Genomic DNA, 27,967 nt, shown 5'->3' on the forward strand with positions numbered 1-27,967 from the left:
TTTACAGGTTTAAAATGAACGAACAACTTGAGAACAACTTGACTCAACTGTATGACAACTGGGCATTTTACAACTCCTCTGTGGAGTCTGTCATACCCAGGAACAACATCACCTATGTTGGATTTTACCTACATCAGCCATCCACGGCAGCCATCTTCATTGTGTCCTACCTGCTGATCTTCCTCGTGTGCATGGTTGGAAATGGAGTGGTGTGCTTCATTGTGCTGAGGAGCAAAAACATGCGGAGTGTTACCAACTTGTTCATCTTAAATCTTGCTGTGAGTGACCTGCTGGTTGGGATTTTCTGCATGCCTACAACCCTTCTTGACAACATAATTACAGGTGAGCAGAACATTAATTACAGGCTTTCAATATGTTGTTTGATTGTGATTGTGACTTGTGTGAAAACTTTTTAACCAAAATCTTTTTTTTTTTTTAACCAAACTGGCAGCATAGACAGTGCTATCAGCCAGTCAACATCTCAACAAGTATTAAGTGTATTGAGCCTCCACTGCTGGGTCTCAAATCACTCACTTATGTACAAACACTTACTAGTTACACTGCATAAGTGTGTTCATTCTGTCAAGTATGAAAACATGCAGTGCACTATAAGTTGAGTATGGTGTACTCAAAACGGTCCGAAAGTTTTGTATGAAACACTGGAAACTTCTCACCATCAATTTTGACTGTTATGGCTATCTTACAGAAAAGAAGGGACCATCCTCCTAAATTATTTTCAAACTGCATGCTGTGTTCCAATGACATACTTCCCTTAGTACACTAACAAATAGTGCTCTTACATGTTAAGACTCTGAGAGAGTAGTGTTGTTTCAAATCACACACTGCTGTTCTGCACTGACTGGAAATAATCTCAACATGTGAACACATCACCCACCAAAATATCTGCAGATTTAACTATTTTACCCAGAAATGAATGCGTTTTTGTGGCCTCAGACACCTTACTGTGAATCAATACTTCACGTCGGTGGCTCCGCACCTTCCTCTACATAGCCAAGATGGCAACCGTTTAGGGGGAATGTGTCAAGAGTTTCACACTTCTTTTTTGCACCGTTTGAGTGGATCATCCAGGTGCTTGTAGAGCACTGCGTGTTTCTGTATTTGACAGTTTGAACGCACTTATGCTCTCAAAACAGTGAGTGTCAGTTCACAAGTATGCCATTTGTAAAATGGGGCAGTATCTGAGGAAGCTGTGTAAAAGAACCAACCTCACCCCAAAATGAACCCTGATCATAAATGAACCCTGCTTGACCTCTGCCTGATTACCATCTATTTCCAATACAACAGCGCTTTCTACAGACATTGGGAATTGCTGTGCTATGGGCATACTGGTGTCTCCAGCACTAGCCAATCTCTTCAAACATCAGTGTCTTGTGACATAAATCCTGTATGGTGTGACGGGGTTCAACCTCAGTCCTTTGATAAAATAGCACAGAAATGGTGTAGTCGTAGGTAGTGATGGTGCAATTTATTGTGCGTCTCCCAAAAGTGCAGAATTGTGGCAACAAAAATTATATTTGCATGTAAATACCCAGTACCAAACAACAAAAATGTTTGCAAATAAAAAAACAACCAAACAAATTCTAAACCAAAAATGTTTGGACAAGTCACTATTTCTAAATGGTCAAAATGGTTGTTACCTTCCTCATAACTCTGCCCACGCTACTCCTCCATCGTAAGGAGGTCCCTTTAAATATCCTAAGCCCCTCCCATCACGCTAATTTATTACCCTCAAATGTATAATGCAGCCAATCTCTACACCCAGAGGTCATAGTTTGCCTGCCTACTGCAGAATCCCAAAACAGGAAAATAAAGTACATTTCCTTCATGGAGCCCAACCACTAGCTCCTAGATAAACCTGTCTGTTATGTTTTACACAATATTTTTAATGACAGGGATTGTCGCATCATAGTGACGTCATCCAACCACGTATCGTTAAAAGCGTATTTATACACCTGGTTGGCCGCTGCTTTTAGTTTGAACCGGACGCAGGGGCTAGTCCGGTAGGAGAGTCAAGCCACGGTAAGTTTGCTAGCAGTTTATATAAAATGTCTCAAGTGTGCACCCCTTGATCATTTCCTGACAGAATAACCGTGTAACGTAGTAACGGCATGACCCTTGTTATATGGCCGCTTTTTGGCTTCTCGCAAACAAGTTCAGCACGCACATGTGACGTCAGTCCCTCATTAGGCTGTAATGAGAGTCACATCTCAAGGTTAAGCTTCAGGCATGTAGCCTCTGAAAATTATATAAGCTGATAATTATGAATAGATTAATAAAATATTAATACGTGATGAGATTAAACTTAAGTTTAAAAGTGACTTTACTTTCACAATTAAAAATCATATCTGTAAATATCTGTGATGAGCAGCTATTCTCTGCCAAACATCAACAACTAATGAGATTCTTAAGCATAACTTACCCACAGTTCTGCAGAGATGTGAATTGGACACTCTCATCTCTTAACATTTCCAAATGATCTAATCATTGAAGAAAAATTCATCACTTTTTTACTGGATGTCCACACAGTGTCAATGGTTAATGTAGTCAGTTCCAGCCATACCTTCCTGTGTGTTATGAGTTTTCCTGCTAGCAAAGCCCTGGCGGCAATGCCTTCATGTACCAAAATGCAGTACATGTAACTTCTGACACCCACTTATCCTTCTATTCCCTTTGTTACGTCTCTAACCTTGTAGCACCACTTAACAACAAAACTATAAGCAGTCAGACAATATTGCGTTAGGTGGCAAAAATACTCACTGAATTCACCACCCTAATGGTTGTGGCAGTCTTTTCCAGTTCATCCTTCCTTCCTTTATTCCTTCCTGCATGGCCGATGCAGCTGCGGCCTTGGCCTCTCTGTTGCAATTATTCATCCATATACTCTGGCACGCATTAATACAGCTGAAAATTAGATTCAATCAATACACATTCAATATACAGCTTTGATTTTGGATGGCATTTTTGCTGTTGGAAACATAGTTAGTTGCAGTATGAGTGAAGATAAGTTTTTTTTCATTTGGTGCTACATCTAGAGCTCCTTTGGACCCCAAAGAGCTCAATTAGCCTTCTATCCACCAACTACGTACACGTCAAATGACAGAGTTGGTGCCAGACCCCCACATTTAGCTGTTGCTTCATAGAGACAGAGCATTTGTTAAGGAATCTATTTATTTAATTGACTATATCAACATTGATTGGACATTTTGTGAAATATGTTGACATGTTAGCATTGAGCTTCAATCGCATCTAAATTTTGAGGTAAACATGACAAAGTCCATCTTTGACATTTTTAAGGTGAATAATGGTGCCTGGGTTTAAATTTTCCACAAAGTCTGTTTAAAAGCAAAACAAAGGAAATAAAATGGAAATCAGAAATAATAATAATTCAGGGTCATGCATGTTTTCTCTTAAATTCTTCAGTTGATGTGGAAATTCACTTTGACAGAAAAACAGCCACCAAGCAGGTCTCTTGTTCACCATATTCTAATTCCTTGACAAAAGATTTCTGTCAGATTTTCAACACAGTGACTGTGAATCAACTGAATTGCCTTGTTCTTCTCCAGAGGCTGTTTTAGACATGGTCCTATGATTAAATCTACCATTTGGTAATATTATACGTGCATGCTAATTATTTACATTTTGCCTCTTTACAAGTTATACAAAAAAATAAAGCAATCTGACATTACTGTCTGGATCCAGAACATATCAGACCCTGACATTGTGTTTCGGGAAATCCAGCAGCCTGCAGTGCTTTGCATGCCTAAATCCCTGCTGTTAAGACATAACTCTGAATGAAATTCTGAAACAGGAGAGACAGCTTGCAGCTAACACAAGTAAACAGAACGAGAGTTTATTAGCAGTAGATTATTGCATTTACGATTATGCCCATTTTTATAAAAATCTCTTTGACAGAGAACATATAGGCAGTTCAAGAAAATACCAGTAAACTCAGTAGGGTACACATGTGTAAAAATGTAAATGTGTAATTGAATAGAATTTCATGAAGCTTTTTCATATTCAACGTTTTCAGTGAGTGTTGAGGAGGCTCTGGAATCACCAACCGAACTGAATAAAATTGTCTTTAACATAAGTATATTAATAAGACTTTACAATTTGGCTTGTGAGGGATCTATAATTACAGGTTTTCTGGTAATCTTGAAATCTGTTGCAAGTTGAGATGACTCATTAGATACATAATGTGTAAAGAGAGTATGTATGTAAAGTTAAATGAACATATAGCTGTGTAAATGTCTTATCAGTTGTTGTTTTTTTCTTCATCACATTGCATTTGTTTTAGTCTATGAGGTCCTTTTAAAGGAAAAGGGTAAATTAAGGCACTGAGATTGAATGTACCTATGTATGGCAAGATATCAGCGTTTATGCAACTCAGTTTGGAACTATCTTATCTTGTTTGGGGGACTATGGTTCCCATAGAGAAGCTTAGCAAAGGAGCGATGTGGTGGGTCATTTGGCCAACCTCTTTGGGCCTCATTGGTTTATTTTTGCAAAACCATTTGATGATCAACAGTTCTTTGAGTTTGTTTTCATGTGCATTGTCTTAAGTGTCACTTTGTTCCAGTGTGCTAAGCCATACTGAGCCCCTAACGGCACCTGACAGACTAGTACTTGATGGTGGATGTTTTCCCGTCAAACCACTACAAGGGCCAACAAAGAGCCACAGTTAAAAAAAAAACCTGACTAACAGTGCAAATGTATGATTTATGCTTTGAGAAAAGTTTTTTCAATTAGTACGATCCAATTTTGCAGGAGAAAATACTTTATGGATGAAGACTGATTGGTTTTGTGTATGTCTGGGTAACTTGTAGTAAAAAGTGCTGAAGGGGCCTGGGGATGGACCCAAACCCCAAAACTAATGCTTGAGAGACATTAAAATGTTTTTTTTTCTACTGATGCACACTAATTTGAATGGATAGTACAATATATATGCTCCTCCTTACTTCTCGGTTTGAACCAGTAAAGTGCACAGAGCAGGGGGAAGCTATAAGCATTGTCAGTAAGTATTCCTAATTCTGTTGCTTGATCAACATCAGCACCTGAGTTACTCATTTATTTGTGAGTGCTGGAACAGGCACACAGCGATTTCTCCAAGCACCTCAAACTTTAGCAAAGAGTGCACATCAGAGTTTGGGGGAGTTTTTGTTTGCACTGAGCCAAATCACTGAGTTGAGATTTTTTTGCACCAAAGGTTTTCCCTTAGATGCCTAAGAACAGCACAGGTGAACTCGGCATTGACAGTTTGACACTTGAGGACAAATTCATGCAACCCCGCAAATGAGAAGCCCAACCCGGTTGCACTCCCTACCTGATGCATTGACATCCTCTCTTAAAAATGGAATATATCAAAACAGCCCGCCTGGCTCATTGATTCATTGAATTCAGGGTCTCTGAAGCAGTTAAAGGATCTCCGTAGCAGATTTCCAGAGTTTGACATCAAAGTTGATGTATGCCCTCCGCTTGTTATTGACAAAATCACTGCGCGCCCAGACACAAGAGAATCAGCCATCTAGGGATCACTATGGGACTCATTCAACAAAGAAGACCGTTGTTTTCATCATGTGTACTGTCAGCAATTGTGTTTTTTACCCATGTCCACTATTTTCCCGACCACCAAGCAAGTAGTTCTATCCTTAACAGTAATGATCTTCTCCTAAACTATAAGTTTAATATTTGTTATGGGCATTTGCAAAGGTTTTGTAAGGCACCAACACACAATTCTGTCCTCTATTGCTTACTTTTGGATTTATCTGGCTAAGTTCACGAAAGTTAATAATACTGCTCATCACATGTTACCAGGGCCAAATATGAGGTCTTAAAAGGGCTTACTGCATTTTATCAAAACATGACAGATGAAAACCCAAAGGCATTACACCAACAAAACCCTGAAATTAGGAGGAAAAAAAAAAGGAAATAGCTGTAACCAACAAACATTTGTCATTTTGTATAATAAATAAAATCTTTGGTCTTTAGTTGCAGATTGTTATGCCTTTCAACAATTTTGTACCACAAGGTGGAGGCTCGTGTACCACAGTTTGGGAGTCATTGCCATAAACAATCCCTCATAATATCAAACAGTTTTTGAGCGATTACATTATTAATTTATGTTGAGTAGTTTCAACAGGGAACTGTTCCGCTCTTTGACTTGATAGGCCACTGGATTTAAATGCATTAAAATTCCTGTTATACAGAAACTGTAGAACATGAATCTGAGAGGTATCGTTTAGGAGAGTTTATAACACTGTCATTTCTTTCTTTTTTTTCCCAGAGATTTCAGCAGCAGTCTAGGCTTCACCTTGAAGACATTTAAGATAATAGTTGATTAGGGTTATACGATTTTAAATACTGATACAATTTTACTTTGCCTTGGGAGGAAGCTACATTCTGATAGACAGTTTTGTGCTGATGTGTTTCTATCTTTTAATCATTTAGTCTACCACATTGCTACCTCCCAGAGTTAACACAATGATCAAATCAAAAACTTTGGTTTTTAGTCAACCATGGCTGATAATCAACAAAGGGCCATATCATTTACTGTAAATGGATGTGTTTGTGTTTCCATGTCGCAGAACATTAAGGTTGTATAACAAAGAACATTTTCAATGGAAATTTACAATAAGAAAATACTTTAGCCTACTTTGCCACAGTTCACTTTTTCTCTTTTCAACTTTCAAAATGAAGAAAAAATGCAGTCAATGTGCATTCAAAGTGCAATCACACAGGCATGAGATGGTCAAAAAAATAAACACATGTACAGTAATGCTGAACATTCTTTTAGTTGCTTGTTTGAGAGCCATGCACTTCCAGTTTCAATTATATTTAGCATGTAAGATTCACTTATTGTGACTTTAGTTGCAGAATTCATGTGATATAAAATGTAACGCCCTTCTCAAAATAACTACAACAACATGTCAAAGATGCACCGTCATTCTTTCCGGTTGACTGATATTTGACTGATCTGGATGTGGACTACTCAGATTTTTTCCTACAGTCGATCAGGTGACCAAACTGAGCTACATGAGAGAGGGGACCTTCCTTGAGGAGAAAAAAGAAGCCAAGGATCATTGAAAGAAAAAATAAATAAAATAAAGATGCTTTTTGGCTGCAAAGTGAGTTCTTGCTGCGGGCACAATAGTCATAGTAGCAATTCTCAAATCTGACCAGAGTGAGAGTAAGATAATTTGATGCCTGGGAAAAAAGGGTCAGGTCAGGCTGCAGTTTGCAAAAAGACACATGAAGGATTCCGAGACCAGAGGGCGAAAGACTTGTTGGTGTCACAGAGAAGAAAATCTGAGCACGTACAACTGTTATGCAAAGAACTGTCAAGCATAAAAGGGTCAGAGCTCATCACCAGTCTACCAGCACCACACCAGGAAGCTTTGTGATGGCAGCCTCATGTTTTTTGGGAAGCTTTTCGGGGGGGGGGCACATCAATTTTGTGGTATCTGAGTGGCTGACGAATTAGTCTAACACTGTGTTTAGATGTGCTCCCACTTCACAGGTGGTGCAACAGCTTGCGTTTTACTTGCACTATATGCTTGTAATCTTGACCTAAAGCGTATTTTTAAGCTTCAAGTCTGCTTTTCTTTTACTCTCACAACTACAGTGATTGTGTACTGGGCTCTGAGTGCTGCCAAGCAGGCGTTTGGCTACTCCTGACTACTGTGTGCCTGAACGCATCTGCTAACATGCTGCTCAGGATTACCAGGCATGTGACATGTGTGTCACTCACCCTCTGTGTGTTTGAAGTTAATGAACAATTTGAGTGGCTGAAAAAACAAAAACAATTCAAAATATTTTCTTACCATCTACAATTATCAATTTATTCACAAATGCCAAAGATCAATATATGATACATTTATGCTAAGATTAGTTAATGTTGTGCTGAATGAAAGACATCTTTCCTTCGCTACTGTCACAACTGAGAGGAAGGTGGAAACTTAACATTAACCACAACAACCCAGAAGAGCACTCAGACTTCTTGCCTTCATCCCTGCCTTTACGCCACAGATTGTACATTTCCATTCACAAAATGACCCTCATCAACAGCAGTTAGGTCAGCGTTATGAATTATTTACTGCTCAGCCAGTAAAGGACAGAGGTATGTAAAGCTCCCCTTTTTTTTATTCTATCAAAAATTCTAATTAACTTTTGGATCTGAATCAAATCATTAGATTGTTATGGATTGCCAATGTCTAATGAGAGATCATTGTAACATTTTGTGCAGCTTTTTTTTTTCACTTTGTCTGTCTGGCTGCAGTTAGTGTCTTATTCGATCTGGGAACATTCTGCTGAGACAGGAAAACTCTTTTTAAGAAAGCTTTCATCTAATGCACCATTCGGATGTTTACAGAACATGATGCTTTAGTTGACAGTGATTGGGGTGGTGTAATCTGCATCAGTGCTTACTGGTCCCATCTGAATTGCATCAAAGAAGCACCACAAGAAGATTAAATTGGCAGTTTCCCAAAAGTGTTTACTTTATTTGCTCAACATTTATCAAATAGCTTTTAAACAAGACATTGTGGGTAATGGGACTGCTTCTCACACTATATAATCTTTCTCACTTTGTATACACATTTGTTGTGTTATTATCACATTAAGTTGTTAATATACAATATTTTTTGCAGGAAGAGAGGGAGAGATGTTTTGAAACGGAGTCTGGCTCAGCAATAAGCACAGTTTTCTGTTTTACACTTAAGCAGCTGACAGCTTCTCAAGGCATTTTTACAGGTACACTTTGTTCCAGTCAATTGATGAATTTATTAGCTTCAAACATTTTCCCCTTAGTTTAGTTCATTTTCACTGAGAAAAATTCAAGCAAATGCATGCACCAAAACAAACCGTGTGAGAACGTTTACTTCGGTTATTGATACGATGTGTCTGAAGCAGGAGCAAGAGAGTAAATACAGAAAGAAGGTCCTGACTAAATTCAAACTTGCCCCTGGTAGCTGGATTAGATCGAGGTCGGATCACACTCCAACCACAAATGAACCACACAATTTGTTTTGGACCAGACCAAGACCAGCTCCTCTTAGGTGTAATAACTGTGTTCACACATGCCCAAACACCCTCGGGGTGCTTTGACACTTGGTACTCCGTACTGCCCTTGTGTGTGTTTGAGCCCAACTCCAGTATGTTTGATAAGCCTGAATGTTGCCTACAGCACAGATCCGTTTGGAAGAGGTGGAGTTGGGTTCCAGATCAGGTGGACTTGGGTGTCATATGCATCGGGTTTTCAAACTAGCTGTACCAGGATCAGGAGGTGGCCCAGTGTTAAGAATATGATGTTAACATTACTTCACTTTCAATTACTTTTTCTAACTATAAGAGAGCAGGGAGTGACCTAATAGTTGAATGGGGGGTTCATACCACATCCATCCATCAGCAGTAAGTCCCCAGTTTAATTCCTGGCTGGTTGTACTTTTACTGCTCGTTATGTAACATTTACTGTCTGTTCCTTCAGTTTCTAATAATGGTAAAATTGCCAAAGATAAAATCTTAAAAGGAAAAAAAAAAACTGTTCTCCACTGCACCTGTCTTCTAAGAAATTTGCGTGTGCACGTAGATCATCATCTACATCTGCTTCCTTGCATGACAGATGAGGTTTGAAGACAATAGTATGCTGAGTGTCCTCCTTTTCTGTGCACCCAAAACAAAAGCTGCAGTAATGTAACATCTGCTGTAAAAGTGACTGTAGAAACTGTATCACTAGGATTTTGTGCACATGATTACCATGTATACAAGTGTTGTGTGGATATTACACAAATGTACTTGGGTATGGAATAATAATGTGAGCGCTGGCCAGCGGGTGGCTCGGTAGGGGCGGGGTGGGATAATCGTACATGGGGACAGTACAGATTAATCATACCTAATCTGGAAGCGCCCTTAATCTCTATATATCTTAAGAAAAAAGGAAAAAAAAAATGGAAAGTGTCAACAACAATATAAAAAAACTGGGGAGCCGGGCTGTCAGTTCAGCTACTTCTATAAGCGCTTCCAGGGAACAGATCCCAGCTTCTTACCTGCATCATCCCACAAAACAGAACAAACACATTGTTAGTCAGCCACCTCTACAAGGGACTTCTATTGTTCGATGAAAAGCAAACTAAGACATGTGTTCTGTCTGTCTGTCTGTCTATTTATCTCTCCGTTTCAGTACCTGTGGTACGTGCAGCACCTACTCTCACCAAACACTGCTATCCATGATTCTTCTGAAACAAGAGTCATTTGTATTTTAAAGAAATTAGGCATCCGACTGTGACAATGGAGCCCAGAGTAGATTATACATACACATAACATGTTCCTGTGTTGCAACCTGTTGGTCCCCCAAAACAACTTTGGTTTGCTCATGGTCAAACTGACCTACTGGCTCACATCACTGTAACAAAAGCTCTTATGACCTGCAGAAAATTCCACGCGCTTTTTGCGTCACTGTGTGATCCGAGCGATTGACGCCTGTCTCTTTCTCTTTTTTTTACAATCAGATTAAAAATGCATCAAAAATAAGCAAACAAGCCATTTTAAGAGTAAATTGAATGGGAAAGAAAAGAATGACATAACAGATAACATTAAATATTAAAGTGTATTCATAGATTTTGTTTGACAAAGGAGGTGACAGATCCAATCTGGGAGGTTCTGGATCATCCAGTTTCGATGTAATTAATACAAATAATATCCACTCAACCTTTATCATTAAAGTGTATGATAATTAACCATAAATACAAGTTACACTGATAAGTCTTGAGTTTGATTATTTTGAGTCTGACACAATAAGACACCTGCACTATTCACCAGTTTCCCCCATTTAGGATAGTTTCATTGTAAGACATCCTTTTTAGCTCCCTTTTCTTTGAACCGTGATGGTAAACGTCATGAGGAAAGATGTGAAGAAGAATTCATGAGGACTTAAGAAAAATCACCAGCAATGCTAAGAGAATCTGCAAGCACTTACAGTAGGCGTCGGATGTTATTGACGTAAGTTTGCTGCAGTGAAACAACAATATTCCTAAAATGGACGCCTAAAAGTGCATCTTTGATACTTCACATTCTTACTGTGCTGTTTCATGTAGACTATATAAACATGGACAACTAGACATATAAACTTCCATAACACAATAATAGACCTACCCAAAATAAATCAATCATCTTAATCAAGTCAAATCGGTTGTCTGTGTAGCTAAAACATATTTTTATTAGTTTGTTTATGATTTCCTCAACAATGTAAATTCCGTCCATTTATTATGACTATTTATTTCACAACAGCAATTTAAGGTAGAATACCTACTGCCATATTTTGGTTGTGAAGCCACTTCATTGATTAAAGAGGTCACATTAGTTAAGGGAACAAATCTATACGTACAATATTGTCTGTTGTGAGATTGTAAAATGGAAAAATCTCAACAATAAAAAGCTTGACATAACAGAATGATAGTTTTGATTTTAGTTTTGACTCTTTTAAAATGATCAAACTTCTATTCACAGTAAAATAAAAAATATCCCAGGACTCACCTGAGGAAGGACACTAGGATCCTGATGGCTTCATGTCAGGGATAAGTAATCAAAAAGTTACCGCTGTTGTGCCACTTGTGTAAATGCGAGCAATTTGCCAGCTTTGGAGATGCTTATTTGGATCCTGTTGTTGTTTAATGCGGCAGGTATTTAATTAAATACTCAGAGGAAAGACTCCTCCAATCAGCTGGAGGAAACTCCTGCTCCTGTTAATGATTTGTCCAAATTGGTTTTTTTGGTGGACGCATGGGAAGGCATGCGACTCTGTAATGTTTATGGACCAGTGTTGGTGCTCCTCTTTAATCCTGTTCAATATACAGAACTGTTTTTACATTAAGGTGGATGTTTTAAGCTTCCTCTTATATTACGCCAGTGAGAGTGTGAGACAGACTGAAACAGGTCTCTCAAACCAAAAGTGTAAGAGTAGATAACTGAGCTGGTATTTGTGAGATAAAATCACAAAAGTGAAAGTTCTTTCCCAAAACTATGCAGAAATCCTCCAACTTCCTTATTTAGTATGCAGTGTTTACCTGGATGACACAGACTACACCAAAGCGACAACGAGCCGTGGTTTGTGAGCTGTTGTTTTGACCTTTTGAGCATTAACATCTTGCTCTTTTGGAGCCAGAGGTGATTATTTTTTGACAGTTTATGACTTTACCACTGAATTTGAATCGAAAAATATTGAATATAGGCTGCCAGTCTAAAAAATCTCACATTTATAATGCTTGTTCATGTTCAGCCTCCTATCCACTTATCTTTAATGACATAAATCCTATTTAGTATGATTATATGAAAGGAATTGTTAAATTCAGGCAAGATAGGCATAACATGTCTACAAATCTACCACTGTACATACTGTACAACAGATTGGCTGTATATCACGTTACTTTAAATGTTGCTGTTGCAAGGAATTTTTTCTCCTCTTCCTTTTTCATAGCGATAGTTCTGTGTTACCTTTGCTAAAGGAGATTTAAAAAAAGGAAGCGTTTAAGCACCTTTCCTCTGCATTCAGAGAATTTGACCAGCTTTTTGTCATTGCTGACACTTCAATACTTCTGAGTCATTTTGCTCAGTAAGGAATCTTCCGAAGGAAAACTCGACTGCTCTCATTCTTTCTCTGGGCTCATTTGAGATCAACTGCACCTCCCATTGAAAGCTGAAAAAAGCAGGCGGAGGCAGCAGGGGCAGAGTCAATAAGTCAAGCTTCTAGTCTGTACAGGAAATCACAGAAACATCTACATCTAGTTAGATCAAACTTTGATTTATGTTATCAGACCCAGATATCAGTTGGTCCTGAGTTGCCAATTATGACAGTGTAGCCTTTTAAATTGCTATACAGATAATCTGTGACCTCTTTTTATGGTTTACCTTTCATTTTAGGGTTACATAATCACTCAAATAAAGCAGCATTGTGTCAGTTTGCTGCTGTAATATCGTGGTATATATTTTTATATCAGTAATCATTTCAAAGGTGTGATCAAAGTTTAAATACTCAAAGATGTGATCAAAGTTTAAATACACTCATAAGGGGGCCATAAACTATTTATCTTTCATCTTTGGTCTCTAAAATAAACCTGAAAATAATGGTAGATTAAAATGTACACTCTGATCTTATTTCTCTACATTCAGGAAGTATTGGAAAAATTATGTGTCTGGAAATTAATTTAAAATGCCTTCATATCGTCTCTGTGGAAGGTTCCTGAAGATACAGTGTCTTTACGCTGCGGAGGACTCCTGTACAGAAGGGCTAGAGTGACCTTGACTGTCTGTATACAATGGTGGAAAATCCCCAGAAATGATTGAAATAAAAAATAGTGTGATCTGAAGCCACACACCACAAAGTGTGGATGTTTTAGGTATGAAAAGGGGAATCCTCAGGGATCTAGTCAAAGGCGCGTTCCATCAAAAACAACTCTCAGATTTGCTGTGCTATCTTTAGATAAACAGTAAATCTTACATTTCATTGAACTCTGACAGCCTGATTGTATTTTTGTCTCACCGAGTTTGAATTTACTAAAAACTCTTACCAATTGTTAAACAATATATATTTTTGAAGAATCCGAAGAATACTGGCCAAATTGAGGATTTGCAGACACAACGATATAAATCAGTTGACCTATTGTTTGTTCCTGTCAAGTTATAGGAATAGATTTAATAGAAATTCTATTCAATTTTACTTATATAGCGCTAAATCACAACATGGGTCATTTCATGGCACTTAACACATTAAAGTCATTCCAACAAAACTTTACAGCATTATACAGAGAAACCAACAATTCAACAATTCCCACATAAGCTAGGAGGGAAAAAACTCCTCTTTAAGGGAGAAAAACCTCCAACAGAGGGAAGAAAAACTCCCTTTAACAGGAAGAAACCTCCGACAGAACCAGGCTCAGAGGTGGGCGGAGCATCTGTTAACAGAACCAGACTCAGAGGTGGTCGGCCATCTGCCTCGACCGGTTGGAGAGAGGGGAGAGCAGAGAGAGAAAAGGACAGCATAGAGATACAAGACATGAACTGTTGGTGGAGACGACAAGCGCAGAGCAGAGACATGCAGCTCCATGACGGGACATCTGCAAAAGAAAGAAGAGAAACTACGCGAGCGAGGGAACTGAATGGAGACTACAGATAATAAGCAGAAACTATGGGAGACGAAGCATGAAGTTAATGAGATGTAATGGTGAGATATGAGTGTATAAAGAGTGAAAGAGTGAGAGGAAAGAAGCTCAGCATGTAACGAGGTCCCCCAGCAGCCTCGGCCTATAACAGCATAACTAAGGGTTGGTTCAGGTCTACCTGAGCCAGCCCTAACTATAGGCTTTGTCAAAAAGAAAAGTTTTGAGTTTAACCTTAAAGCTAGAGAGGGTTTCTGCCCCTCCAACACAAACTGGGAGCTGGTTCCACAGGGGAGGAGCCTGAAAACTGAAGCTCCGCCTCCCATTCTACTTCTGGAAACTCTAGGAACCACAAGTAGACCAGCGTACTGAGAGCGAAGTGCTCTGCTAGGATTATATGGTTCTATAAGATCTCTAAGATATGATGGAGCCTGGTCATGTAGGGCTTTGTAAGTCATCAAGAGAATTTTAAATGCTATTCTTGATTTCACAGGAAGCCAGTGAAGAGAAGATAAAACTGGAGAAATGTGATCTCTCTTGTTAAATCCCGTCATTACTCTTGTTGCAGCATTTTGGATCAGCTGCAGGTTTTTAATGAGTAATTTGGACATCCTAACAACAAGGAATTACAATAATCTCGCCTGGAAGTAACAAATACATGAATTAGCTTTTCTGCATCACCTTGAGGCAGGATCTTCCTGAATGGAAAAGATGGAAAGAAATACAAGACAATAGCTCTCTCTATTGATATGTAAGTTATCAACACCATTACGGCTTTGCGTCCTTAAGATGTTACATTTCTCAGATCCCATTTACTAGAAGTTTGAATACACAACAAACTAGAACTGTGATGTATACTGTATGCAGTTTATGACTTGTAATCTAAGTGTATTCAGCCTGTCTGACTGATACATTTCATTCTGTTAACATTTAAGTCCTGATTTACTAAGATCTCAAATAACGGGTACTAAATTGCGTGTTCCTTCAAAAAGTTTGCACATTTTTTTTTGCACCCGTTTTGCGGGCGATTTACTAAAAGTAATTACGTCATTGAAATCAGGTGCAAATCGTGGTATATATTTAAATGAGGAGTTTGCGTGTGTTAAAGTGATTCCAGCAATGGAAAACAGAGCGACCGCAAAAGGAAAAGGAAATCTGATCCCATTGAAATTAGGAAATATAACAAGAACAAAACGCTTTATAGGAGATTATCAGCAAGAAAGTCAGTACTGTGGGTAAAACAAAAAGGCGAAAAAAAGGCTTAATAATAAAACGTCGGCAAATAAAACAGGATGAGATCCTCTAACAAACACCGATCAGCAGGTCCAGCTCTTTATGTGATGAGCTTTTCATTCAGTGCCTCACGACTGCTCGGGAACCTGATGAAGCTACCTGTGAATTCTGCGGGACACCTTCAGGACCTGGGACGGCTCACCTGAATAACGGGACCAGGTGGGATATCCAAGCAGCGATACTCTGGAACCACCCAGAGGCAGGGAAATGCTGAGTCCTTAGAAGTTTGGACATTGCTAGTATTTCATGGCTCCTCCTTGTTGTTGACTGTCAATCATAATTCAGTTCATTCAATAACTCAGAAATGTCTGCGATATGTCTGAATAACTTTTACCTGTCATCTCACAAATCTTTCCACGGGTGTAAAAACACATTCTCTACGTACTCTTTAGTTTCTCTAAGTCTCCTTCTCGCCACAATAAGAGCAGGCGTCTCTCCAGATTTGCCCACCTGATTAATACATGCCTTTCAGTCGTACACACGCAATCACTTCTCCTGTTTCTACTTTCACGTTTAATAAATATCGTTGCGGGTGCTAAATGTATCTATTTGTCTGTTCCCTCCCAGTATTTTGCATTTTCAAGCAGAAACGCTCAATATTACATATGCATGCAGGCAAACACGCAAAATGGACAACGTGTTAAATTGCACATTTGAAAGACGCAATCCTCACTGCGTGTCGTTCGTAAATCGGCTTGGACATTTTTTTGCGGGTGGTGTGGAGTTTGCACGTGATTTTACACACGCAAACCTTTAGTAAATCAGGCCCTTATTCTGTTAACATATTAACACTTCAAAATCAGCCGTTCAATCAAAATGTCTGCAATTCAACAAAAATGAAAAGTTTCTATAGAATGTCAGCATGTCGATCCAACATTTAAACCAGTCAGCTGTTAGGTCAGGTGAGATCTGAGCATTTCTCATCATGCCCCGGGACCTGACAGTCGGTGGAGAGCAAGTGCAGCGTCTGCCTCCAAAAAACTGGCGCTGCTTTGACATTGCAAGGTTATCGTTGCCTACGTTGCATGAGGTCCAATTTAAAGCATTTGCAGAAATCGCACTGACATGCCTTGTGCGCCTGTGGATTCTACGCAGGCCGGTCTCATCTCAAAGGAGCCCTCTGTCACCCACGCTTTTACTTGATTGCGAAGTACTGTATTTCCTGTTCCTGGTAATCCAGTATCTCATGTGTGGATGTGGCCAAAAGAAGAAAGGGAGAGAGAATTTATGAAGCTAGGGAAACACAGAGAGGGAGAAATGTTTGTGACGGTAGACAGAGGAGCGTTGTGAAAATGTTGGCTGTCCATAAAAGAGGGGGGGGGGGGAGAAGCTTTTAGCTCCTTTACAGCAAAGACTCATCCACGTAGAGATTAAAGAACTCCAGTGAATAGAGTACCATAACAACTGAAGCGGAGGACCGGAGATCAACTCTAGGTTGGAATGCTAATCCATAGTTGTCCTTTTTTTTTTTTTTTTTTACAATGCCTTGGTGTCCCTGGATTTTGCCATTTTGAAGAGAAGACATAAATTCAGTTTTGGGGATTTGGGATTTAGTGGAAGGGAGATAGATTATGGATGATTTTGGACTATGCAGGATGTTAGAGTTTTTTTTTTACTCTAGTTTTTGTTTTTAAATAAATTGTAATGTTTGCATACATGGACATATCCATTTAGTACATCCTTTGGTAATTTATAAAAGGGCTCTAAAGGCACCTACGATCATATTTCCTTATTTATCCATCTCTTAGTAAACAGAGAACTGTAGCACTTAAATAAAGTTGATAAATAAGCCTAAAACTTGAGCTGATCGTGAGAATAGCATAATGCTAACATCAGCCCAAGGTGGTCAGATTCATATTGATTTTAGCAAACCTGATGAGTGCCATTTTGAAATAGCTACAAGGTCCAAAAAAACAGTTGGGATGCAAGTGACATAGCTGGACCTGACAGGTCAGAGAGAGAGAGGAGCTGCAAGCCAACATCTGTTTATATGAGCTTTCCCTGCTGATTTTAAATGATTTCTGTCAGTGCTCTGATGAATGAAACTATTCTTTGATTCTTTGATTTTGAAACAGCAGCCTTATATTAATGTTATTCAGCCTCTCTCAAGGCTATTGCATGGTTAAATCAATACATTTTATTTGATGAAAAAAAATGTTATGATGTGCAGAGACCAGCGCTACTTGAGAAGTATGGTTTGGTATAGTGGAATGTGGTCTGAAATGTTTGGGAATCTGAGTTTTAAAGAGACTGATGGTTACCTCTAACCTGAAAATATGCTTTTTAAATTAGGGTCACAACCTGAGGCCACAGTTATCATGTCATCTGTCTGAACTGATTTCCTCCGGAGTAAATTAGCTGAATGCATCTTTCCTGTCTACAGGATGGCCTTTTGGAAGCCTGGTCTGCAAAATGAGTGGCATGGTTCAAGGGATCTCTGTGTCAGCGTCCGTCTTCACTCTGGTCGCTATTGCTGTTGACAGGTACAGTGGTTGTATTTGACTGCTTCAAAAACAAAACAAATGCTACATTTTCTTTTGCAGGTGCATCTCAAACAAAGTGCTTTATGTGTAAAAGAAAACAGATAAAACGAGAAAGAACTTATACAATATATAGTCCAAATTTCCAAAAATGTGATTTTGCTTAGAAGTTTGAACAAAATAAAATGTGCACGTAATTTGTTCATATTAATGCATATCAAATCAAGCTGTCCAAATTGTTATTCATTTATGAATCTAACACAAAAACAAATAGTGTTTTTTTAATGTTAATAATATGAAATGAACAAACGAATTTGACTTTCGAATCGATTCCATTTGTATGAGAACAAACACCCTGCGGCGATACCAGATTTCATGAGCTTGAACATTAATATAAAGCTGCATTTCACAAAAGTCAATTCCAAAGATTTTTGTCCCACTTTAGAATGGAACAAACTGTTTGGTGCCTTGATGATCCATTCGGCAAGTTTACCTAGTTTCCGACACTTTCCTGGTTGCCAAGATAATTGCAACAGCAATCGGTCGGACAAACACCGCCAACTGGAATATAACCTGCTTGCTTGTACAATGACAATTCTTTGTTTTACATCAAACATTTTTTTCCATGCCTGCGGAGTTCTTGGCAGCTATATGAAAAAGATAGTTATCAGAGGAGTTGGCCGAGACCAAAAACAGCTAAAACTGTATTGGATTACAGGCATCAGGTCACCAAAGATGATTACTGACAGTGTTTCTCTTCAACTGCTGAATGTGTAAATAAGCAGCTGTTTGCTAATAATATAACATCAACTAAAAATATGATGACAACTCGTTTCTGCTTCTTCCCCCAAATGGACAAACAGCATAAATATTTGACTTTTTTTTTTTTAATGAAACGTGAGCTTATTGCGCAGGTCTTTCATCTTTATCTGGCACATGTTCTCTTTTTAACAATGACAGTGAATTGTCTCATCACTGTTAACAAAGATGTCAACAGTCAGAGTTTTATCTTGCTTAATGGCTTTATAAATCATAGGAAGAGTTATCAGAATGACACGGTGGGGAACTACAGTTTGCTGCCGAGACTAGAGACCCTCTAAAGACAGAGCAGATGCAGGGTTTAATAGAGGAGGAGGGGAGGGTGACAGCAGCTCTTCAAGCTGTAAAAATGACAGTTGTATCTTATCATTGCTCAATTTTCAGACACAAGATGTCCAGCGATGTCATTCTGTCACAATTTGAAATAACCTGAAAAATGGAAACTCCATCTGGAAAGGCCAGATGGAGTTTAAATTGCTTTGACATCCAAAATTCAAAGTCATCTTTTGTCATCATTGTAGCCACTCGATTGGAATTAGATTTGAATTGGGAAGGAGATAAAGCGCTCTCATGTGACCTTTTAGTCACTGTGCTCATACTGGGAAACTGGGGCCAGATAATTTCTTAATTTCTCTATTTGTATCTGACTCTCCTGCTATCACATCTCTATCCATTATATTATCCAAATACTACAGTATTTTGGGATGACTGAATTCATCGAGTGGCCAACATTTTTTTTTTAAACTCCAACTACAGCCCTTCAGTAATTGATGATCAGGAAGCATCTCAATGCCTCTGTTGTCAAACTAACAATCACAAAGAACTCAAGTTGATCAACCTACTGTAACATGGGAGTGTCTTTGTCTTGGCTGTAATGATTTCCATATATCCCCTGCAGTGTTTTCAACTGATCAAAAAGTGCGTTTGTTCACTTCGTCTATCTGTGCTCATCAACTGCATTTACATCTGCAACTCCTTCAAAGTAAAAGTTCTTAGCAATGCCCCAAAATGACCACACGTCTTTAATAAGACATTATACAGTGGGTACGGAAAGTATTCAGACCCCTTTACATTTTTCACTCTTTGTTTCATTGCAGCCATTTGCTAAAATCAAAAAAGTTCATTTTATTTCTCATTAATGTACACTCAGCACCCCATGTTAACAGAAAAAAACAGAAATGTAGAAATTTGTGCAAATTTATTAAAAAAGAAAAACTGAAATATCACAAGGTCATAAGTATTCAGACCCTTTGCTCAGTATTGAGTAGAAGCACCCTTTTGAGCTAGTACAGCCATGAGTCTTCTTGGGAATGATGCAACAAGCTTTTCACACCTGGATTTGGGGATCCTCTGCCATTCTTCCTTGCAGATCCTCTCCAGTTCCGTCAGGTTGGATGGTGAACGTTGGTGGACAGCCATTTTCAGGTCTCTCCAGAGATGCTCCATTGGGTTTAGGTCAGGGCTCTGGCTGGGCCAGTCAAGAATGGTCACAGAGTTGTTCCGAAGCCACTCCTTTGTTATTTTAGCTGTGTGCTTAGGGTCATTGTCTTGTTGGAAGGTGAACCTTCGGCCCAGTCTGAGGTCCAGAGCACTCTGGAAGAGGTTTTCTTCCAGGATATCTCTGTACTTGGCCGCATTCATCTTTCCTTCAATTGCAACCAGTCGTCCTGTCCCTGCAGCTGAAAAACACCCCCATAGCATGATGCTGCCACCACCATGTTTCACTGTTGGGATTGTATTGGGCAGGTGATGAGCAGTGCCTGGTTTTCTCCACACATACCGCTTAGAATTAACGCCAAAAAGTTCAATCTTGGTCTCATCAGACCAGAGAATCTTATTTCTCATGGTCTGGGAGTCCTTCATGTGTTTTTTGGCAAACTCTATGCGGGCTTTCATATGTCTCGCACTGAGGAGAGGCTTCCGTCGGGCCACTCTGCCATAAAGCCCCGACTGGTGGAGGGCTGCAGTGATAGTTGACTTTGTGGAACTTTCTCCCATCTCCCTACTGCATCTCTGGAGCTCAGCCACAGTGATCTTTGGGTTCTTCTTTACCTCTCTCACCAAGGCTCTTCTCCCATGATTGCTCAGTTTGGCTGGACGGCCAGGTCTAGGAAGAGTTCTGGTCGTCTCAAACTTCTTCCATTTAAGGATTATGGAGGCCACTGTGCTCTTATGAACCTTGAGTGCTGCAGAAATGATTTTGTAACCTTGGCCAGATCTGTGCCTTGCCACAATTCTGTCTCTGAGCTCCTTGGACAGTTCCTTCGACCTCATGATTCTCATTTGCTCTGACATGCACTGTGAGCTGTAAGGTCTTATATAGACAGGTGTGTGCCTTTCCTAATCAAGTCCAATCAGTTTAATTAAACACAGCTGGACTCCAATGAAGGAGTAGAACCATCTCAAGGAGGATCAGAAGAAATGGACAGCATGTGAGTTAAATATGAGTGTTACAGCAAAGGGTCTGAATACTTATGACCATGTGATATTTCAGTTTTTCTTTTTTAATAAATTTGCACAAATTTCTACATTTCTGTTTTTTTTTCTGTCAAGATGGGGTGCTGAGTGTACAATAATGAGAAATAAAATGAACTTTTTTGATTTTAGCAAATGGCTGCAATGAAACAAAGAGTGAAAAATTTAAAGGGGTCTGAATACTTTCCGTACCCACTGTAAGTAATGATAAATCATTATTTGACAGAGGAAATGTCTAATAATTATGATACATCGTTTCTTTCCTTTTTGTAAATCATTTTACAGGAGAATATAATTGAATAAAGACACTTCTGGTGGTTAGACAAAATTTGAAGGTCGATAACTTCAGTCTCACAAAATGACTTTTTAAATATTGGTGCAGGCTTTTTTAATGGAGATTACAAAAGTAATATTTTGGACTGTGAATTCAAGAATACCAACATGTATCCACAATTCTTTTTTTTTATTACGTGGAATTATGTGTATTCATTATCATTAATTCAGGCACTAAATTCAGGAATGGGCAGGGTCTCACTTAAAGTTCATTTTAAGATGTTTGTCAAGTCAACAAAGCTGTTTTGTTCAAAGAAAAATCCCACAGAGTTTCAGAAGAGCAGCCTTTGAAAGTTCTCCATGCGTTAGTCATCAACACTTGTCAAAACAGCTTGCTGTGTTTTTGTGTTTTTCCAAAGTACCAAGACATCTTTTATGAACAGTTTGGTGAATACATTATGTAACTTTTAGTACCAGATCTTGTCGTGGTCGTAAATGGCAATGAAAGTAATAAGTGGAGCTTGGTCAATTATGATCTGAAATTGCGGTACAGTATATTTTACACTATACAGTGAGGAAGAAGGGAATTAGAGTTATATAAGTGTTTTTTATTCAACATTAATGTAAGCAGCAGTTATACAATATTTGTAATTCTGAAGCCAAATTGGTATTTGATTGTGCACTTGTTTAACATTGCTGTCTGTTATTAATATTAATAATAACATATATTAATATATATAGATCTACTTATGTGTACTGCACCTTTCATACATATGACCCAGAGGTGCCCTCCATGTGATTAGAGGTTGTGCAATTTAAAGTAAATGTTCCATTCTGTCACCCGTTGCTTCCAGTGGAAAATACACATGTTGAAAGAAAATGTCTACATGTATTATATTTACGCAGATTTTTCTTTTAATTCTTTTGCAGATTCAGATGCATTGTATACCCATTCAAGCAAAAGCTGACCATATCCACAGCCACCTTGATAATAGTCATTATCTGGGTCCTTGCTATATCCATCATGTGTCCCTCAGGGGTGATGCTACAAGTGACCAAGGAGCAAAGCATTCGTGTTTTACTGGGCTATGACAACAAAACAAGCCCTTTTTATTGGTGCAGAGAGAACTGGCCAAACCAAGAGATGAGGAAGATCTACACCACTGTCCTGTTTGCAAATATCTACCTTGCTCCTCTTTCCCTTATTGTGATCATGTACGCCCGAATAGGCATTACCCTTTTCAAAACAACAGTTCCAACCGGAGGAAAGCCGGGCCATGACAACCGCCACACTGTGTCAAAGAAAAAGCAAAGGGTGATTAAAATGCTTTTAATAGTTGCTCTGCTCTTCATCCTTTCCTGGCTGCCTCTGTGGACTCTCATGATGTTGAGCGACTATGCCAGCCTGACTGAGCAACAGTACAGAATTATCAACATTTACATCTACCCCTTTGCCCACTGGCTAGCCTTCTTCAACAGCAGTGTCAACCCCATCATCTACGGTTTCTTCAATGAGAATTTCCGCAGAGGTTTTCAAGCAGTGTTCAAGTTCAGCCTGTGCACAGCAGACGGACAGCGGAGGAAAACCTACTCACACAGGCTGCAAGGAAACTCTGTACTCCCTGCTACTAATGTGCAAACCTCCCTGGAACCTATTTCTCTCAACAGCCTGGATAAGACCACTTCCAGGCGAACCAACCATGTCACTGAACAGGACTTGGTCATGGAGGACCTGGAAAAGGTATCTTGCAGTAGTGGCGGGGTGACAGCAGTGTCCATTTGAGGACACACAGAGACATTCTTCAGGGTGATAAGCAAAGTGTTCAAACTTAAGTGCTTTGCTGAGCCTAAAAAAACTGTAAGGCTCACTTACATAGGTTTTAAAAGCTGATGTTTATATGTAATTTATCCAAAGCAATTTTAATGCTGTCAAAATAGGCAAAAATTTAAGGAAATTTGAAAAAAAGACAGGTTGTAAAACAAGAATTTATCCCTTTGACTGAGCAAGCTCCTCCACAGTGTTTACTCCAAGAATAAATACATGTCACTTGGTTAAAAATAGAAATACCCGTTTTGGTTGTTAATCTATTTATCACTTTTAAGAAACACAAAATATGTTGCACATATTGTGTTAAAAATGAAAGCAGGTTGCGTTGTTGGGATTGTGGCTGTCGACAAATGAAAAAACAAGACTTAAAGCTCTCATTGTCCAGGGTTTAATTATCCAACTAGGAGCAGTTGATACTGCATTGATAACATGCTACTCTCTTGCTCCATGACAAACCTTATAGAAATGTTATGTATAAATGTATAAAGCTGCATTAAATGTGTATGTGCAATGACACCGGCAGAGCAGATTTCAAAATTATTTTTGGACAAATATAATTTCTGATTAGATGTTCTTGTTGGTACATTATTTGGAACAAACCTTTCACCTGCATTTGTATTATTCACAGATTTTGCAGATCAGATGTTAAACTCCTTTAAAACCTGCTAAATTATGTCATGTCACCACATTTATGAAGCAGATGAAAAAATTCAAGTCATGTTTATTTTAAAGGGCTTTACCATGAACTCAAAGCAGACACACGACTTGAAGAATAATCTTTCAAGTATCTCTGATCATGTTCATTTGCACACGCAATCATATTTACTGCATACATAAGAACAAAGTTCTACAGAGGGATGCAGAACATATGCATTTAAAACAGGTTATTTACCTGTTATATCATCATCATAGCACATGTCTCACTAATTTCAGAGCATGCATGCACTTTCCCTTCAGTAATAACAACTCATTTCAGTAACGGAAGTCTATTTGTAATATCTTAGTTTTTAGATTTGGTTCTATGTAATTAATGAAAAACCTTCTTCCAGGGAGGTAAATCCATAAACTAACTAACAACAACATACTTATTTGAATTACTGAGAATAAATATGAAATGTAGTATAGGGGATGACAGAAACTGTTAAATGTCTCACAATTGGTCTACTTCATGATGACTGAATTAATGTGACAGCTGTAATGAAACTGCCGAGACGCATACAAGACCGCAACTGTGGATTGTCATGTTTTAGGGTTTCTAATGAAGTCAGCCATGTTCTTTAGCGGGCCACACCCTCCAACAAGGGATGGGTGCTGTCTCTTCCAATTAAGCCAGGTTTCCTACAGAAAGTTTTTTCAATTGTTTATAAAGTCAGCGGTTTAATAACGACATGTGAACATTTAATCACTGGTTAGATTATGCAGGCATCCAGAGAAGCCTCAGGAGTCCAACATTGTCCAACAAAGATGTTATAATTTATACTTATAATAGTGTAACCAAAGGGACCGTTTATCTCTATTATTATATTATATTAATCTGAAATCTGCTCTGTAAACATGTACATAAAAGCATAATTATGCTTGATTAACCATGATTTAACCGTGAATAACTTATGATATGTGCCATGTAAATCTCAGATCAAATGTCGTGCTGTCATTTCATTTTTATTACTAACAGGTTTGTGCAGTGAACCCGTACAGTACATAAAAAATGATGGTATTGCATTGGTCTCAATACATGTATTGTATTGTATCGCTGTAAATATGTGTTATTGAGTCTAAAGCTCAGATTGCAAGTTATAATGTGAATCTTTTTGTCTATGTGAACTGACAATAAGGGAATATCTTGCGGGGTACTAAACAACCTTTGGTTTAAAGGTATTCCACATAATTCAAATCTCCACTGTTGATAGCGTCTGTAAAATGTTTAAATGGCCTGTTCTGAAAATTCATATAGAAAAGAAAAAAAGAATAAGCAACAACATCTACTAACTCTACAAACCAAGCATTCATACAATCAGAGGTTAAGTTTACAAAAGGAGTAAGTTGTTGGAGGCACTTGCTAGCAGCCACATTGGAGGTCAATGGCCCACCTGTTTGAATAATGGTAGGGGGGCTGTTTTTAGGCATTGGAAAGTAAGGCAGTCACCCAGGCTTCCACCCTTAGGTTTAACAAAATACATGTGTAGCAATAAAAAAACCAATAATCTACATCCTGAAATTAAAGTCAATTAACTGATATCCAGGATGAGGCAAACCAGTCATTTTCATTTATAGGTGTTGACAATTAATTGTTGTTGAAGTGAAGGACTTCATGCTAGGCTAACATCTACTGTCTGTACCTTGAGATTAACTTTGACAAAAATATACTCTGATGTTAATACATGCATTAACATATTTTAATGGACAATTCATCCAATTTTGTACCACTGAGTCTGCAAAGCTGGCACAGGTATTTTAATGCACCATACAATGTGGTACAATTTAATTTTGAAGTTGTGTTGTAGAGTTCTACAAAGTAAGAGGAATTAAACCAGTTCATTCTACCGCAGTCTTAAGCTTTAGTCTGCATAAGTCTGAGGTAAATAGCAAATTAGGGAAAAATCAGCTAAACTGTTTCAACTCAGCAAGATTTAGCTGTTTGCCTGTTTTTTAAGAGAGTAGTTCTACCATTATCACAGGGAAGGAAATATTGCTGATACAGTCCTAAAAGACAATGGCACTGTCACAGGCAGATTTACTCGACTAGTTGTCTACAAAGATTCACAATCATCCTGGTTATTGGATGTGTTCAGTTGGCTGCATCCCTTTTGTTGACTGTCAGGGAGTCCCAGGCATGTTAATTGTGTCACATGACGCTTGATGAGGTCAAATACTGTCACGAGTGTTACAAAAATTAGCTTGCGGATTGTCAGTCCAAGACCAAGTTAGTCTTGCGTAATAAAGTCTGTAACTGATCCGGTGCCACAAAACAAGTTACTAACTCTATAGGGACCTTTAATATGACTTGTCCTAAAAGAAAATGGTTGTTAATAATTTTCTGAGACTTGCTAACTCTTAGTCACACTCTTGTTCTTTGAAATTATGACTAATGTTGCCAAACAGTGTTCCTGCATCCAGCAGACCATGACATCTTGTAGCACCAAGGCCTCTTGGTCTCCTTGGAACCCTTATTTAACACTTATTGTAGAGACAGCTCACATGTCCCTGCTGAATTCTGCTATTCACTTGAGCCGAGTGAGGCGATTGATTACATACTCTGAAATAATACTGTGATTTTCTAATTGACAGTGTTGAGAGCTGGTTTATATATCATGTTGTAATTATATGTAATATGTGTAGAATAAGTAACACACTGAGTGCATTTGTGAGTGTTGTTTTGTGGGATACAAAGCATTGTGGGCTGTAGGTCATTGATCTAGTTTGATTGTACGTATGGCATTTAATTGAATTTCAAACAGTATCACATTTTAATTCTTTTGAAATAACTAAATGTAGTTTGGTTTAAGTTTTTAAATTAAGGTTGACAAAATAGAATATTTGACCAACTGTTGAATCCTTTTCACATTTTACAAACTTAATTTAGGAATGAGCTACAGCATAAAAAAAACATGATACGCTCATGTTAGTTTTCTGCTCTTAATCCTCACAGTTATGGATAGGTATACTCAACAAAAATATAAAACAACACTTCCACACAAGATACAAGGTTTATTTTCTCAGATTTTGCTTACAAATGTGTTACAAATTAGTGAGCACTTCATTTGCCAAAATAGTCCATCACCATGACAGGTGTGACATAAAAAAATGCTGATTAAACAGCATGATTACAGGAAAGGTGTGCCTTGGGCTGCACAATAAAAAGCCACTCTAAAATGTGCAATTTTATCATGAACATAATGTCACATGTCACAAGTTTTGAGAGAACATGCAATTGGCATGCTTACCACAGGAATGTCCACCAGAACTGTTGCCCAAATGTTCATTTTATTTCCATAAGCTGTCTATAATGTAGTATCTGAGAATTTGGCAGTACATCCTCCTGGCCTCAAAACTTTAGACCACATGTGACCACTTTAGCTCAGGACCGCTTCATTCGGCTGTGAGTGGGCAGATGTTCATCTCCGATGTTGGCGATTGATTTGCTGATGTGAATATTGTGAACAGATTGGCTCATTGTGGCAGTGGGGTTATTGCATAGGAAGGCATAAGCTACAGACACCGGTACATTGAATCTTCATTCATTCATTTTTTTTTCAAGATAAAACTAGACCTTTTAGAGTGGCTTTTTATTGTGACCTGTTCAAGGCACGCCTGTGCAAAACTCACGCTGTTAAATCAGCATCTTGATGTGTCACACCATTGAGGTGGATGGATTATCTTGGCAAAGGTGAAGTGCTTTACTAACATGGCTTTAACAGATCTGTGAACAAAAATGTGAGAAAAATAAACATTTTGTGTGCATTGAAGAAGTCTTAGATCTTTTACTTTAACTCATGAAAAATGGAAGCAAAAACAAAAGTGTAGCTTTTATATTCAACCCGTTATCACGACAAAGTGAGAAATAGACACGCCGGCCCACTACAGCAAAACGTGCGAGAGTCATGCTTTGCGCTGTCTAGGCGTGAAAGTTGCAC

The 27,967-nt window shown here is 38.5% G+C and overlaps 1 protein-coding gene across 1 annotated transcript; it reads left to right on the top strand.

Moving 5' to 3' along the window:
• The first annotated feature begins 11 nt into the window (after window positions 1-11).
• On the top strand, window positions 12-27,967 carry npffr2a (neuropeptide FF receptor 2a). The gene is made up of 3 exons (XM_069706004.1): window positions 12-342; window positions 17,842-17,941; window positions 22,436-27,967. Exons 1-3 carry the CDS (start codon window positions 15-17, stop codon window positions 23,286-23,288), a joined length of 1,281 nt encoding a protein of 426 aa, XP_069562105.1. The 5' UTR covers window positions 12-14; the 3' UTR covers window positions 23,289-27,967.

The sequence above is a fragment of the Brachyistius frenatus genome, unplaced genomic scaffold (assembly GCF_029030835.1).
Source record: "Brachyistius frenatus isolate BFR_SWC_R1_liver_20210118 unplaced genomic scaffold, ASM2903083v1 Contig_60, whole genome shotgun sequence".
NCBI lineage: Eukaryota > Metazoa > Chordata > Actinopteri > Embiotocidae > Brachyistius > Brachyistius frenatus.

Bases quoted from the DNA above. Each gene is read 5' to 3' on its own strand.
- npffr2a (XM_069706004.1), top strand. From the start codon at position 15: ATGAACGAACAACTTGAGAACAACTTGACTCAACTGTATGACAACTGG. The intron at 343-17,841 runs GTGAGCAGAACA...TCCTGTCTACAG, and splicing joins TCTTGACAACATAATTACAG to GATGGCCTTTTGGAAGCCTG. The intron at 17,942-22,435 runs GTACAGTGGTTG...ATTCTTTTGCAG, and splicing joins GTCGCTATTGCTGTTGACAG to ATTCAGATGCATTGTATACC.